Source organism: Epithele typhae, assembly GCF_022376455.1.
Source record: "Epithele typhae strain CBS 203.58 chromosome Unknown BXZ73scaffold_2, whole genome shotgun sequence".
In the NCBI taxonomy this organism is placed as follows: domain Eukaryota; kingdom Fungi; phylum Basidiomycota; class Agaricomycetes; order Polyporales; family Epitheliaceae; genus Epithele; species Epithele typhae.
Window position 1 is genome coordinate 981,977 of NW_025954193.1, and position 12,689 is coordinate 994,665.

The 12,689-nt window shown below is 55.9% G+C and overlaps 3 protein-coding genes across 3 annotated transcripts; 1 reads left to right on the plus strand and 2 right to left on the minus strand.

Moving 5' to 3' along the window:
- Nucleotides 1–3,079: 3,079 nt before the first annotated feature.
- BXZ73DRAFT_96242 (calcium/proton exchanger) lies at nucleotides 3,080–5,541 on the plus strand (the record flags this gene model as incomplete). Its single annotated transcript, XM_048027019.1, has 20 exons — nucleotides 3,080–3,149; nucleotides 3,212–3,246; nucleotides 3,308–3,365; nucleotides 3,418–3,449; nucleotides 3,501–3,575; nucleotides 3,625–3,632; nucleotides 3,689–3,707; nucleotides 3,760–3,805; nucleotides 3,864–3,890; nucleotides 3,944–4,009; nucleotides 4,078–4,214; nucleotides 4,271–4,292; nucleotides 4,346–4,516; nucleotides 4,571–4,698; nucleotides 4,752–4,869; nucleotides 4,947–5,023; nucleotides 5,079–5,187; nucleotides 5,245–5,281; nucleotides 5,376–5,446; nucleotides 5,507–5,541. 20 exons carry the CDS (start codon nucleotides 3,080–3,082, stop codon nucleotides 5,539–5,541), a joined length of 1,341 nt encoding a protein of 446 aa, XP_047883242.1.
- Nucleotides 5,542–6,148: 607 nt separating this feature from the next.
- On the minus strand, nucleotides 6,149–10,443 carry BXZ73DRAFT_96243 (multifunctional beta-oxidation protein; the record flags this gene model as incomplete). Its single annotated transcript, XM_048027020.1, has 25 exons — nucleotides 6,149–6,237; nucleotides 6,306–6,379; nucleotides 6,484–6,556; nucleotides 6,709–6,760; nucleotides 6,835–6,862; nucleotides 6,955–7,051; nucleotides 7,134–7,285; nucleotides 7,348–7,445; nucleotides 7,497–7,802; nucleotides 7,863–7,912; nucleotides 7,963–8,158; nucleotides 8,211–8,235; nucleotides 8,287–8,408; nucleotides 8,467–8,489; nucleotides 8,542–8,620; nucleotides 8,708–8,868; nucleotides 8,921–9,159; nucleotides 9,216–9,268; nucleotides 9,324–9,485; nucleotides 9,540–9,599; nucleotides 9,656–9,768; nucleotides 9,824–9,972; nucleotides 10,030–10,156; nucleotides 10,218–10,312; nucleotides 10,376–10,443. 25 exons carry the CDS (start codon nucleotides 10,441–10,443, stop codon nucleotides 6,149–6,151), a joined length of 2,691 nt encoding a protein of 896 aa, XP_047883243.1.
- A 224-nt stretch (nucleotides 10,444–10,667) lies between these two features.
- BXZ73DRAFT_86776 (CoA-transferase family III) lies at nucleotides 10,668–12,204 on the minus strand (the record flags this gene model as incomplete). Its single annotated transcript, XM_048024310.1, has 7 exons — nucleotides 10,668–10,945; nucleotides 11,005–11,353; nucleotides 11,411–11,557; nucleotides 11,608–11,669; nucleotides 11,721–11,895; nucleotides 11,952–12,101; nucleotides 12,157–12,204. The coding sequence occupies 7 exons, from the start codon at nucleotides 12,202–12,204 to the stop codon at nucleotides 10,668–10,670; spliced, it is 1,209 nt and encodes a 402-aa protein (XP_047883244.1).
- Nucleotides 12,205–12,689: the final 485 nt, after the last annotated feature.

The window sequence follows — 12,689 nt, forward strand, 5'->3', positions numbered from 1 at the left end:
ATCCGACGCATGCAGTCGGATACTATCAGTCCGCTCCGCACCCGGGCCGCATCTCGCGGACTAACGAAACACACAGGTCAGGCGTTCAACCATCCTGATATGAACATTCTCGGTGCATTGAAAGATTGCTCGACCCCGACCACGAGGAGGTGCCCAATCGCAAGCGATATCCGTCTCGACATACAAGGCAGATCGCAGGCGAGGCTGGACAATCCAATCCATTAGTAGTCTCACACCATGCTGTCATTTGGTAGGCTATGTGCGTGCTGCGCACATCCGTCATCTTCTGGCAACTACTTAATTCGTGCATAGCTCAGAGGTAAGACTACTACTTGTGGGTATGTCGAACGATCCCTCTCCAAAACCACACTTCCTTAGTACCCTGTGCATTAATAACCCCAGACCACAAAACGTATTTGTATTTTGCTGTCAGCGAGCACGGCCCGTGCCACCTCCTGCGTCAGGCAATCACCGTGCCGCGACTTCATCACGTCCTACGGCCCTGCGCGCGCGCTCCGGACAGTTGCTTCTGTGACCGCGGGTGCGTTGAACGTTGAACGCTCACTTTGACGTCGCAGGATACGTGTTACGCCTGAGAATGCACAGGTGCGGGGAGGTTGCGCCGCGGTGGTTCTCGTCGCGCGCCGTGCGATTGGACCTCTGTCACCGACAGCGCGACGGGCGCGGACACGGGGAGCGGGGCTGCACGGTGCATTGGTCTAGCTGACGAGCCGACAGGACTGCATCCATAAGTAGTAGAGGTAAGCGAGATTGGGAGCAGGACGCGCGCACCGCGCGTGCGCAGCACGGTGGCGTCTCGGGAGGATATCCGAATCGCTAGCGGGGACACCGCCTTCGGCGCGAGCTCGCGCCGCTGTCCGGCGTTGCACCGAACGAGGTGGCGTCCGGCGGCGTGTGGTATGACCAGCTTGCGAACGCTGAGGCCGAGGGAGATGCTCAGTGCGCGGATCACGGAGGGCGTGCTGGGCGCTGAGATCTGAGACCCCGGACGACGATTGTCACGCCGCGCCAGGGACACGTTGGTGTGCCAGTTGGTGTTGAGGTGAGGCAGGAGGTGTGGCTGAGTGGGCGGTGGCGAGAAAGGAGGGGGAGGCGGGGTGGTACGACTATGGGAGTCGGGAACCCGGAGAGGTACGTTAATTCCCGTTGGCGCGACCCCGTGCCAGTGCGCGGGGGGAAGGGCCTCCCACATAAGGTGACATAACGACCTTCTATTGTGGGCTACACAACGAGACTGACGTTTTGGGCGGCGCGCGACCCGAGTACAGCCGGGTGAGGCGGAGGGCCGACTAAAAATCACGGTTCTCCCACAGAAGGCCGGTGTGTCTTGTTCTTGTTCGGAACAATAGCTTCAATACAGGTCGCACGTATCAACTGGTTGCCAGTGCAGCAAATGCTGAATGTGGTTCTGCATGCCGGATGCAGACCGCACGAGCTGCGATGAAGGAGGAAGTCTATTTGTGTCAGATTGCGATGAAGACAAGGAGCGTTCTTACAGAGGATGTGTCCGCAAGGCTCCAAACAATCGAATTGGTGGTGATAGCCCCAGTACACCGTATGTCAGAAACGTGTGAGTGCTTCGACCCGGGCCCTGTGGGTGGCGATATCTGAGACTAGGACAACGTGGGCATATCTAGTGAGTCGAATACGGCGACCCTACGCGTGCACTGCACCAGGGAATTTGTGAACGACGCGGGTGAAGGAAACAGCCGGCCCAGACGAAGACTCCGCTTGGGCCTCGTTGCAGTCAGAGGCATTGCGCAACCGGTGGGGAAACCACTAGTGCTTGCAGCACATGCGGTGAGGCAGATATGGTCTCCGGAGTCCGCGTTCCACTTCACAGATCTAGAGGCGCAGCATTTGCTTGAACGTGCACACGATACCACGACTGGCACTCACGTCTGTGTCCTCCAACGAAAGCAGGTCATATGGGATCTGTCGCCGAAGTTCTGGATTCAAACCAGGCTGATTCTGGGCGCGGACACACAACAGTCGAGTCAGTGACGGCCTCGGCTGAAAAGAGACGTACTCGTATGGGCAGAGCCTCGTGGCTGTTCTTTCAGCTGGCCGGGACGTCGTCCATTATCTACCCAACCGGCAGGCTACCGAGGGCTTCGTGATTGTTCAAGCGGAGGCTTGGGTCCAAGATAGTGTGCCTCTCACAATGGCTAGAAAGAATACGTGTGTGGTAGGCTGCCGTCACAAACCACACGTGGGGGCGGCGATGTTTGAAGCGATGACGTGCATACCATGGCTGGAGACCCGAAAGACTATTGGATCTTTGTGTTGTCCATGCGCCATCCGTGAGGTGTGGAGTGGTCATTGTCACACGCGCCTCTGTGAGTGGTGTCAGCAACGCGATTGTCAGCCCCGTTAGGGCGACGGAATGTCACGCCCCTTGAGTACAAGGCCTGAAAATGGAGATTGACTTCAAGACTGCAAGTGGCTCACTGACCATGGTTACTGTTCACCCGGCACCGTACACTTAGGCTTTGAGTGGAAAGGAGATCGCGGGTGTGGGTGGGATCGCGAATTCAGATTTGGCGCGGTCGTAAAGAGAAAACAAGCCACTGCCGCGCATCTCGGTAACCTTCCGACAACGCCGAAGACGGTGAGACTTAAAGCTCAAGGAGTAGGAGGGAGAGGTGTGACGCCGAATCTCTTGGCGCACGGGGTGTTAGGGGGCGTGCGTCACAAACGGGGCAGCACTATTGTCACCAACGTAACATTAGTCACAAGGACCGAGCAGTTGGCGCGGTGGAGGCAGTTCACGCTCTTGCGGTGTCCGTCCCCCCATAAAGCCTTCGGCCGCTTCTTCTCTGCTCAGCCTCTCCGCCCGTCCTTGGTTCCCTTGTACCTTCCCGCACCGACTCACCTTATGTCCGAACCGACTTCGGCAGCATCGCCCACCCCTGGGGTTCAGAGGCGTGCCACTTTCGCCAGCGGTCCGGAGTCTGGAGAACCTGTGCGGCGTTCAACTACTAATACGAACATCGCTCGCACAACATCCCGGGCCTCTCAGCAGACCAACCGTCTTTCCCTCCTCCGCGTCCTTACAATGCCAGAACGCCCAGTAGGACCAGCCCCGACATTATGGCAAGGAATTCGAGCCATCATCACCATCTCCTGTCAGTTCTCTTTCTTTCCTCGCGTCACTTTCAGCTCACCGGCCCTCTTCCACACGCTGCAGGGATTAACCTCCTGCTAGTTTGCATTCCCATATCGGTACGTTGCACTCCATGACATCAGCCAAGTCCACCAAGCATTTACCTTGCTCGTCTCTCAGTGGGCATTGAACTTCACGCTCGAGCATTCGGACAAGAATGACACAATAATCTTCGTGTGTACGTCCTCTTCACCTCCCGTCTGCTCGCTCGTCGTCTCAAGGCGCTCCAGTCGCGTTTCTTGCCATTATACCATTGGCCAAGGTGAGTATATGCTACGTTCTTGGCTTCCAAGGTCTAACCACCGTTGCCAAGCTGCTTGCGTTCGCCACGGATGAGCTCTCAATGCGTGTAGGACAAACGCTGGCGGGTCTCCTGAACGCCACTTTGGTACGCGCTTTCTTGTGTTGCCTATGTGGCGTACTAACACTCGCCACAGGGTAACGCGTACGCATATTCCTCGCACGCTCCTTAGAAATGTCGCACTAAGTTTTTCATTGCAGTGTGGAGTTGATCGTAGCTGTAAGTTCTTGGTCTTCGGAGGTTGTTACTCCTCTAAAGGCATACCCCCTAGATCATCGCGTTGGCGAAGTGCCAGCTTGCAATTGTTCAGTCTTCTCGTGCGTAACCGAATGTCTGGCTACTGTCTTTCGAACCTCATCGAACACCCATTTACAGTCGTCGGCTCGATCTTGAGTAACCTTCGTAAGCGACAATCCGACCACAATAGACGCGCTGCTAACAATTGAATGCCATAGTACTTGTGCTTGGCATGTGCTTCTTCGCCGGAGGCACGAGGTTTTCGGAACAAGGGTTCGGTGTCAGTGAGTACCGATCCAATTTACTTCTCACAGAAGTGTTTGGGCTCATCGCAATGTGTTCGAACCCACAGGTGTGACGCAGCTCAACTCATCCCTGCTGACCATCTCGGTCATTGCGGTGCTCTTGCCCGCTGCGTTCCACTTCACTGCGGACGCCGCGATCAATGACCCTCTGGAGGCCAAGGACATTCTGGCGGTCAGCCATGGAGTGCGTGACGCCATCTTGTTGATGTTGTCCGTCATTAATGGGATGTTGGTTTCTAGGTTGCCATCATCCTCCTTTTCAGTGCGTAATATCGCACGATTTACCTGATCCCGTCGCTCACCAGGCCACATTAGTCTACGGCTCGTATCTCGTTTTCCAGCTTTTCTCGCACAAGACGTTGTACGACGATGACCATCCGGATATCTTCCGCTCCACCAAGTACACTCCACGAGAGAAGAAGAACAAGGAGAAGAAGAAGGACGAAGCCTCCCTCAGCGTCCCCGACGCACAGGAGCCTCACAACAGTAGCGCCATTCCTTTGCTGGACATGCACAGTCCCATTCACGCTACAACCACAGTCCCTTCGGAGAGCACAAGCACGCACACCGACCTCGAGATTGGTGCCCCACATGCTGAAGAGGAAGAGGAGGAAAAGCCGCAGATGAGCGTCCCGCTTACTATCGGTCTTCTTGCGGTCGTCACTGTTGTAAGCACATCCTCAGATTCCGCTGTCGTTTAAGCTAAGTTTTCGTTCTACAGCTTGTCGCTGTTACTGCCGAGTTCCTCGTTGACTCTATCAGCGGTCTCACGGATTCAGGAAAAATCAACAAGGAGTTTGTCTCATTGATCCTGCTTCCCATTGTTGGCAACGCCGCGGGTGAGTGTCCCTTGATACGCATCTGTCCTGTGCATCGTTCTTCTTGACGTGGACTGATCCAATTGCTCGCCTTTCAGAGCATGTCACCGCTGTCACGGTTTCCGTAAAGGACAAGCTCACGCTCAGCATAGGGGTCGCAGTAGGCTCGAGTATTGTAAGTGTTTGGAGGTTCGTCATCATGCCCATGTGCTCAACGTCTTCTGTTTCAGCAAATCGCCCTTTTTGTCATCCCTTTTATTGTTACGCTCGGATGGATCATGGGCAAGCCGCTCAGCCTACTCTTCGATCCTTTCGAGTCAATAGTGCTGTTCTTGACTGGTACGTTCAGCTTCTTCGTCACCTTCACTTCCAGGTTGCTCATCTTTCCCCATGCAGTACTCGTGGTCAACTACGTCATGCAGGACGGCAAGAGGTGAGTTTCTCATAATGCGCCTCGTGCGGTCTCGTCCCTTCCCCACCCTCACTGTGTTTCGTGCATGTCGCTGACGTCTTCATCTCCGTTACAGCAATTGGTTGGAGGGCATGATCCTCATGTCGTTATACTTGATCATTGCCGTCACGTTCTGGTACTACCCTGGTACGTGATGCGCCTGAGCGGCCCCATCTCCACGACGCTGACCAATCCTCGTGGCGATAGGTGTGAACGAACTCCAGGCGTCGCTCTCGTGCTAAGACATCTGCAAGACACGATCTCTCACGACCCAACACTTACCATTTCTAGACTCCTAATGTGTAACAAGTACGACCCTCGTGTCCTTTGGACCCTTCGTAGTAGTAGTCACGCTTTCGCTTTGGACATCAGCGCTTCTCTTCATCGTCATTGCATACCTTCTCGTACTGCATTCTCCACTCTTTCCCCTTCCTTAGGTTTCGTGGTACGTTACCCCTCGCCCTGCTGTCGACCCCAGCCTCTGCTCCATCTATCACCATTGCCACGCCCCCGCCTTCCCGCCCATACCACGTCGCATTGGTCTTTGCCCCCACCATCTCGCATCTGCCAACCCAAGGTCCCGGTTGTGCCTCCGTGTCGGTCCGTTCGGGCGTCTGGCGTTAGAGGTTGTTGCTCTGATTTATACCTCATGTATTCTCATCTCATGCTGTCAGCGCTAGGGCTAGCTGTGTCAATCGCAGGTCTTGATACCCCCGAACAAGGAGTTGGGACCGATGAAGATATGGTATTGTACAGAAGACACAGTTAGAGTACAAGTAATGTTTGCATGAAGCACAAGCCCACCGGTCCAATGGCATTGCGATAACAAGGCACGTTGCTGGCCGGCGTTTACAGCTTGGCCCTGGGAACGTCAGAAACGGCTAGTGTGGCTGCGGCAGCGGCGAGGACGGTCGCCTGACGTTCCTTAACCTTGACGACTGCGGGCACGGAGCGAGGAGCGGGCTCAGCTCTCACGTACATCGCCTTGGGCAAACACAAAACGTACCAAATATGACCTTGTCGCCTTCTTTCCACATTTCGGTGAGGAGCGTCTCGCCTGGGAAGACGACGCCCGCAAACCTAATAGACGAGAAGAAATGAGTCACACCGACGCGCGCAGGAAGAGCCGAGATGAGGAGCGTCAGACCGCAGCCGGGACACAACAAAGAGGAAGCACCACTCACCGAACTTTGATGTCCTTGAAGGTGCCGTAAGTTTTCAGGACATGCTTTCCCGCAACGCCCATCGAGCACAACCCTAATAACACGGGACGTCAGAAGGCGAAAAAACATCCCGATAGTCGTGGACCCCGCACTACGCCCGCATCCACTGTGGTCTGTACCGTCCACAATGACACACGGGCGCTGCGGCAGTGGCAGCACAGTGGACGAGGAACCGAGGATGCTCACCATGCAGAATGGGCTTGTCGAAGCCACCGACGGCCGCAAACTCTGGCAGTATCTGGAAAGCGCGGCGAGTCAGGCGGGTCCTGGTGGACCTGACACGTCCCACAGTGGACACACGGACACACTCACATGAAGGGGGTTGAGGTCCCCGCTCAAGCTACATGAATAGTGGAATGTCAGTGTCACGCCCTGTCCGGGGGCACCGTCTCGAGCATCGAGACAAAGGCTCTGAACAGCCGAACAACTCACCGGTACAGCGCGGCCTGTGTTGGCAACGTCTTCTCCTCCACGACGGCATCAGGCTTCCGCTTGGGGGGCGCGTTCTCCGCGGTCGCTGCTCCGCGGTCTAAATTTGCGGCAGAAATGTCGTGCCCGAGGGGAGTCGAGTACATGAGAGGAGAGCGTGTACGCGGAGATGAAATACGCACCCTTCCCCGTCCGCTTGCCGCCAAAACCACCGGAGCCACGGATAAACACGGTTGACTGGTTCTCAAATATAACCTGACCGGTGTGCTTGTCCTTGGTCTCGACGATTGCTGTGACTGCAGCCGCCTTGCCCTTGTCGAGCACCTCCATTAGCCTGGAAACGTCACCGCTGGCGTCAGTATCACGCCCTTCGGTGCGTGTTCATCTGCCACATACCGAACCTCATTGACGAGGTCGCCACTGGTGGGGATAGGGGCTTTGATAGCTAGATATTGCTCTCCGTGGAGCAACTTCGCCTGCAGGACGTTACCCCACTATCAGGATCCGAAGCCAAGGCCCTATGACGCATCGAATGGATCACTCACAGGGTTGAAATTAGGCAAGAAGTCGAAGGAGAGGCCCGCACTCGCGTTGAACTGGGGGATGACGCCAAACGTTGGGAGCGCGGCGAACTCCTCGTGGTTCTCGTACGTCCACTGGAGCTCTTTTTCCGTCGCCCCGATGCCCAGGTTGTAGAGGATCACATCACGCTCGGTGTAGCTGTACTCCACCGGGTCGATGGGCTCCTTCTTCGCCTCCGCCACGACTTCCGCGTCCTCGGGGTCCGCGTATGGGCTGTCCGAGCCAGAGCCGCTGCTGTCGTCGTCGGCGTTGCCGAAGTTCTCGGCGATCTGTTGCGACAACGAGATCAGTCGCTCCGGCTCTTTACGGCATGTGGGTAGTTTTCGTACCTGCATGAACGCTTCCTGGGTGCTCGCAGGGTTCGTGGCACGGTCATCGTCTGCGATCGCTTAAGCAGTCGGTGGAAATGAGAGAGATATATGCACTAACCGAAGTCAGTGATCAACTTCCACTTCGCCACAATGTGCTCGGGCTGGAGGGGATGGTTGACGGGGAATCCATGGCCACCAGCGCGCTGCCAGCGAATCTGGGCGACCCAGCCACCCGCAACCTGGAACAAGGAGCCGGTAGATTCCTGGTTGGAGTCGCTGCTGAGGAACGCGACAACTGGGGCAATATACTCCTCCTGTCAGGTCTGATCAACTTTGGTTCCACAGAGAAGTCGCCATAAATCCTACCTTTGCCGCCTCGACATTGGCACCGCTACCTCCATGGTCAGCAAATGGAGGGGAACTAAGTGGTAAACGCACTCACCGGCCAAGGCTAGCGTGCGCTCCTGCGGAAGGAATGACGACGTTGGCAAGGATCCCATACTTCTTCCCCTCGATGGCCACGGTCTTGGTAAAGCCGAGAACAGCCGCTTTGACGGCGGAGTACTATGCGTCAACACGTGAGTAAATGTACATAGATTTTCAGTCCAACGGCGAAACTTACGTTCGCAAATCCGGGCATACCGTCTGGAGAGTGTACGTGAGATCAAAATGTTGCTGCGAGGGTCGCTTTACTTACAAAGGCCAGACTGAGAGCCCATGGTTACGATGCGTCCATACTTCTGCTTGAGGAAGATGGGCCAAAGTGCCTTGGTGCACTATCGGGGCAAGTTGAGAGCAGGTAGTCGCGGACGAGTTATCGTGCAGCTTGCCTTGTATGTCGACCTCAGCCCCACTGCGAGCACCTCATCCCAGTCCTTATCCGACATTCTCTCAATGTTGGTGGGCCGAGCGAGGTTGACATTCGCGACAAGTACGTGTACACCGCCGAAGGCTTCCATGGCGGTTTTGACGATACCTTCCCCATCCTCAGCGGAGGTAATAGCCGCTACGGCCTTCCCACCAACTAGGAGTCTGTGCTGAGAACAAGGCGACCGTGCTAACGGAGAAAACCATACCTTTCTTGATATCCTCTACGATGGCTTGTGTACTATTGGCGTTCACGTCATTGAGCACGACGTTGGCACCGAGGCGCGCATATTGGAGAGCGTAAGCACGTCCTAGGGCAGAAGCGGCACCAGTGATGATGACAGTCTTGCCGTCGAAGCGGACTTCGGGTTCTGCCTGCGCGTTTGAATCGACCTTGGACGACTCCGTAACCTTGGCCTGAATGTCAAAGTCAGGAAGATATTGTGGGCTGAGACGGGGATGTTAAGTGAGTTGACCGCGCCCATGTCCACAGAGGTTACGTACTGCTCAGGCTCCGCAGAGTCGAAGTCTGTGATCTGTTCCCATTTCTCTTCAACCTGGAGGGACGTCATGAGTCAAAGCATAGCTTAGCGTCTTATCAGGCACACATACTGCTGAGGGAGTGAACGTCTTGTCAGTCTTGAAGAACGCGCCCTTGCTTCGCTCCCACCGGATTTCGGCAATATAACCCGCTCCAACCTCAAATATCCGCCCATTCGCGTCTGCGCCATCTGGGTGGGTAATTGCGAGAACGAAGGGCGCCACAAACTCGGGCTGCAGAATTCATCATAAGGAGGAAGTCAGAGATGAGGGTAGGGCACTACGCACCTTTAGGTTGGCAAGCATCTCAGGGGGCATGATGGTCTCTGTCATGGCCGACGCAGCCATCTGGGAGGTGTATGGGTTTCGCACGAACGCATAGAGGCCAGGAAGGTGAAGCTCACCGGTGCGACAACCACCGCCTTGATGCCATACCGTGCACCCTCCGCCGCAAGTGCCTTCGTGAACCCAACCAGACCCATCTTGGCTGCGCTGTAGTTCGCCTGACCAAAATTACCTGACATAAATCGTCAACCCGCGCGCGCGCGACGTCTGAGCTGAAAGCGACGCACCGTACAGTCCTGCCGCGCTCGCGGTGTTCACGACGCGTCCAAACCCCTGCTTCTGGAAGTATGACCATGCCGCCTTCGTACATGAGAAGGAGCCCTTCAGGTGGACGTCCATGATCTGGTCCCATTCCTTGTCGGACATGTTCTTGAACCTGCGCGCAGAGCACTGCTGAGACTAAATGCACGAGAAGTAGTGGAAATCAACGTACCCCTTGTCGCGGAGAATCCCCGCATTGTTGATGAGGATAGTGACAGTTCCGAATGTATCGACAGCAGTCTTAATGACAGCCTCGCCGTCGGTGACAGAAGAGTTGTTGACGACAGCCTTGCCGCCGGCTATTTCAAGACAAGCATGGTGAATGTGGCGTCAGGAATTCGAGGACCGAAACACACGCACCGAGGGTGATCTCGTCCACAACCTTCTGCGCTGCCTCCTTGTTGAAGTCGTTCACGACTACGTTCGCGCCCCTCGCCGCGAACTGCAGTGAATAGCTGGAAATATGACATTACTCTGTGAGTCTCTCAGTCGCTTTGCAGACAGAGGCAAGGGCGTACACTTTGCCAAGACCGCCGCCAGCGCCGGTGACGATGACGGTGTGGCCTTTGAAGGAAAGTTCGGGCATGGTGTGGGCAGGTAAGGGTGGGGAGGGAGATTGGACGTTGGACGTACCGCCGAGGCAGGGTCATCCCAAGGTCCATGTGATTTCCCCAGAAATCCCCGATCACGCCTCACGTGAATCGGCGGCAGTGTAGCTCTCTTCTCCCGGCCATTCGCACTCCTCGTTTCTGCGCTCATTCTCCGTCGAATCACCGACAGGACGTAAGCATCCAGAGTCGCAACACGACACTACAACTTCGATTCGATTCGCCCGCCGATAGCACCTTCTCTCCGCAACGCCGCGCGTTCTTCATCTCCCATGCCCAATTGCCTCAAGATCTCGTCTGTATGCGCCCCCGATCTCACGACGTGGCTGGAGAGCGTTCCCGGAGGACTTGTTGCTATTGATGGTGTTGTTGAAAGATTCGGATGGGGTACCGGTAAATGGTCGCTTGTCTTCCACGTCTGTCCCGCTAGCGTCGCCGCCTCATCTGGGGACAGAACTGGGACAGCGCACGCGTCTTTTCCTGGAAAGGCCGATGGAGTTCAGTCTCTCGTTGAACAGTCCCATTCAAAAGAAGCACACCATGAAACACCGCCGCCCAGTGGTTGCGGGGTTTCATAGCGAAACCTCGTGCGAAGAACTCCTTCATCCGGAGCCATGTGTCTCTCTTGGGTTGGTCGTCGGCCGAAGGTCTCCATCCCTCTACTGAGAAGTCGGGTGAGAGCTCGCTAAGAAACAGGGCCAGAAACTCGGCGAAGAACTGGGGTTCCAGACATGCGACGGACATCCACCGCCCGTCTGCGCAGGTGTACACCGCGTAGAACGGAGCGGCGCCGTCTAGTAATCCTGTGCTCCTCGTCTTGCCAAAGTGACCCGTGTTCAGCTGCCACAGCAGGAGAGGGAATGTGGACATGTATCGCACTCCCGACGTCTGTCAAGACCATAAGACCTTGTGGTTGTCAATAAACCGGGAAGGTGAGGTATTTACCATGTCGGAATTCACTATTTGCCCCAGACCGCTCTTGCTGCGTTCCATGAGCGCGAGCAGGATCCCGGTGGCGCACATGAGCCCGCCTGCCGCGAAATCCGCCATGATGTTCAGAGGAAATTCCGGTTTACCCTCTCCAGGAAGCATCTAAGATGGAATTAGTCTCTGGCATGTGCGTGTCGCATAGAGCTACTCGCCGAAAGAACTCCGCTCAATGCGAGGTAGTTGAGATCATGTCCCGCCATGTTCTTATGAGGTCCTACAATAGGAACGGTCAGAGCGAGGCCAGAGTCATAGCCGGCCGACCTACCTTCTCTCGGAAAACCGACCAGCCTCGCGTATATAAGCTTCTTGTTACTCCCGCTCTCTCCCAGGAAGAGGTCAGGTCCCAAATTGAGTCTCTCGAGAACCCCCGGCCGAAATGGGTCGATGAGCACGTCCGCGCCCTCGATAAGCTTCCTCAGGACGCCATAGCCCCCCTTGGTCTGTTTCGTTGGGCATCGTCAGTACGTGAACAGACTGTGTACAGCAAACGCCGCACCTTGGGGTCAACGGCAATCGAACGTTTGCCACGCGCGAGCACGTCCTTGGCTGGGGCACTCTGCCCGACCATACGGTCAACGCGGACGACGTCCGCCCCGAAGTCGGCCAGGATCATGCCCGCCATGGGCCCTGGCGCGAGGCCGGCGAACTACCGTAGCGAAGTGAGGAGAGAGCGTTAGAAATGCGCGCATTGGTGGACGAACCTCAACTACACGAATCCCCGCGAGGGGTAGGCATCTGGGTGATGTCATAGTTTGTGCAGGGGAACGACTGCCCCAGCAGCCTGAATGGTTGGTGGTTGAATGCCGAATAGAAAGGGCAGCCTACCCATGTGTCTACGCGGGGAACAACGCATCATGGGACTGCGTCGGTCGCAATCACCGGCCACTTTCCTGAACCGGAGACCCCGGTGCCAGTACATCGAATCACGCTTGTCCTCGGCTGCGGGTCTCGAAAACCCTTCTACGTTGGATTTAGTCTGTAATAACAGTACACAACCAGTACAGCAGCATACCAACACCAGAACCAACACCAATCCCATAGCTCTATCGTAAAGCGGCGTTCAAAACTATATGCATCGTGCGTGCGCTCGTGGTCTAATGGACAGCAGAAAACAATACGCGTCGTAAAGAGCAACACCTCATCAAGGTCGCAAAGCGAAGCGTGACTAACAAGACGTCATAACGTAGTAGGGCGGAAGTGTGCGGGGTCAGACGATAGCGAACATCCGCAAGTC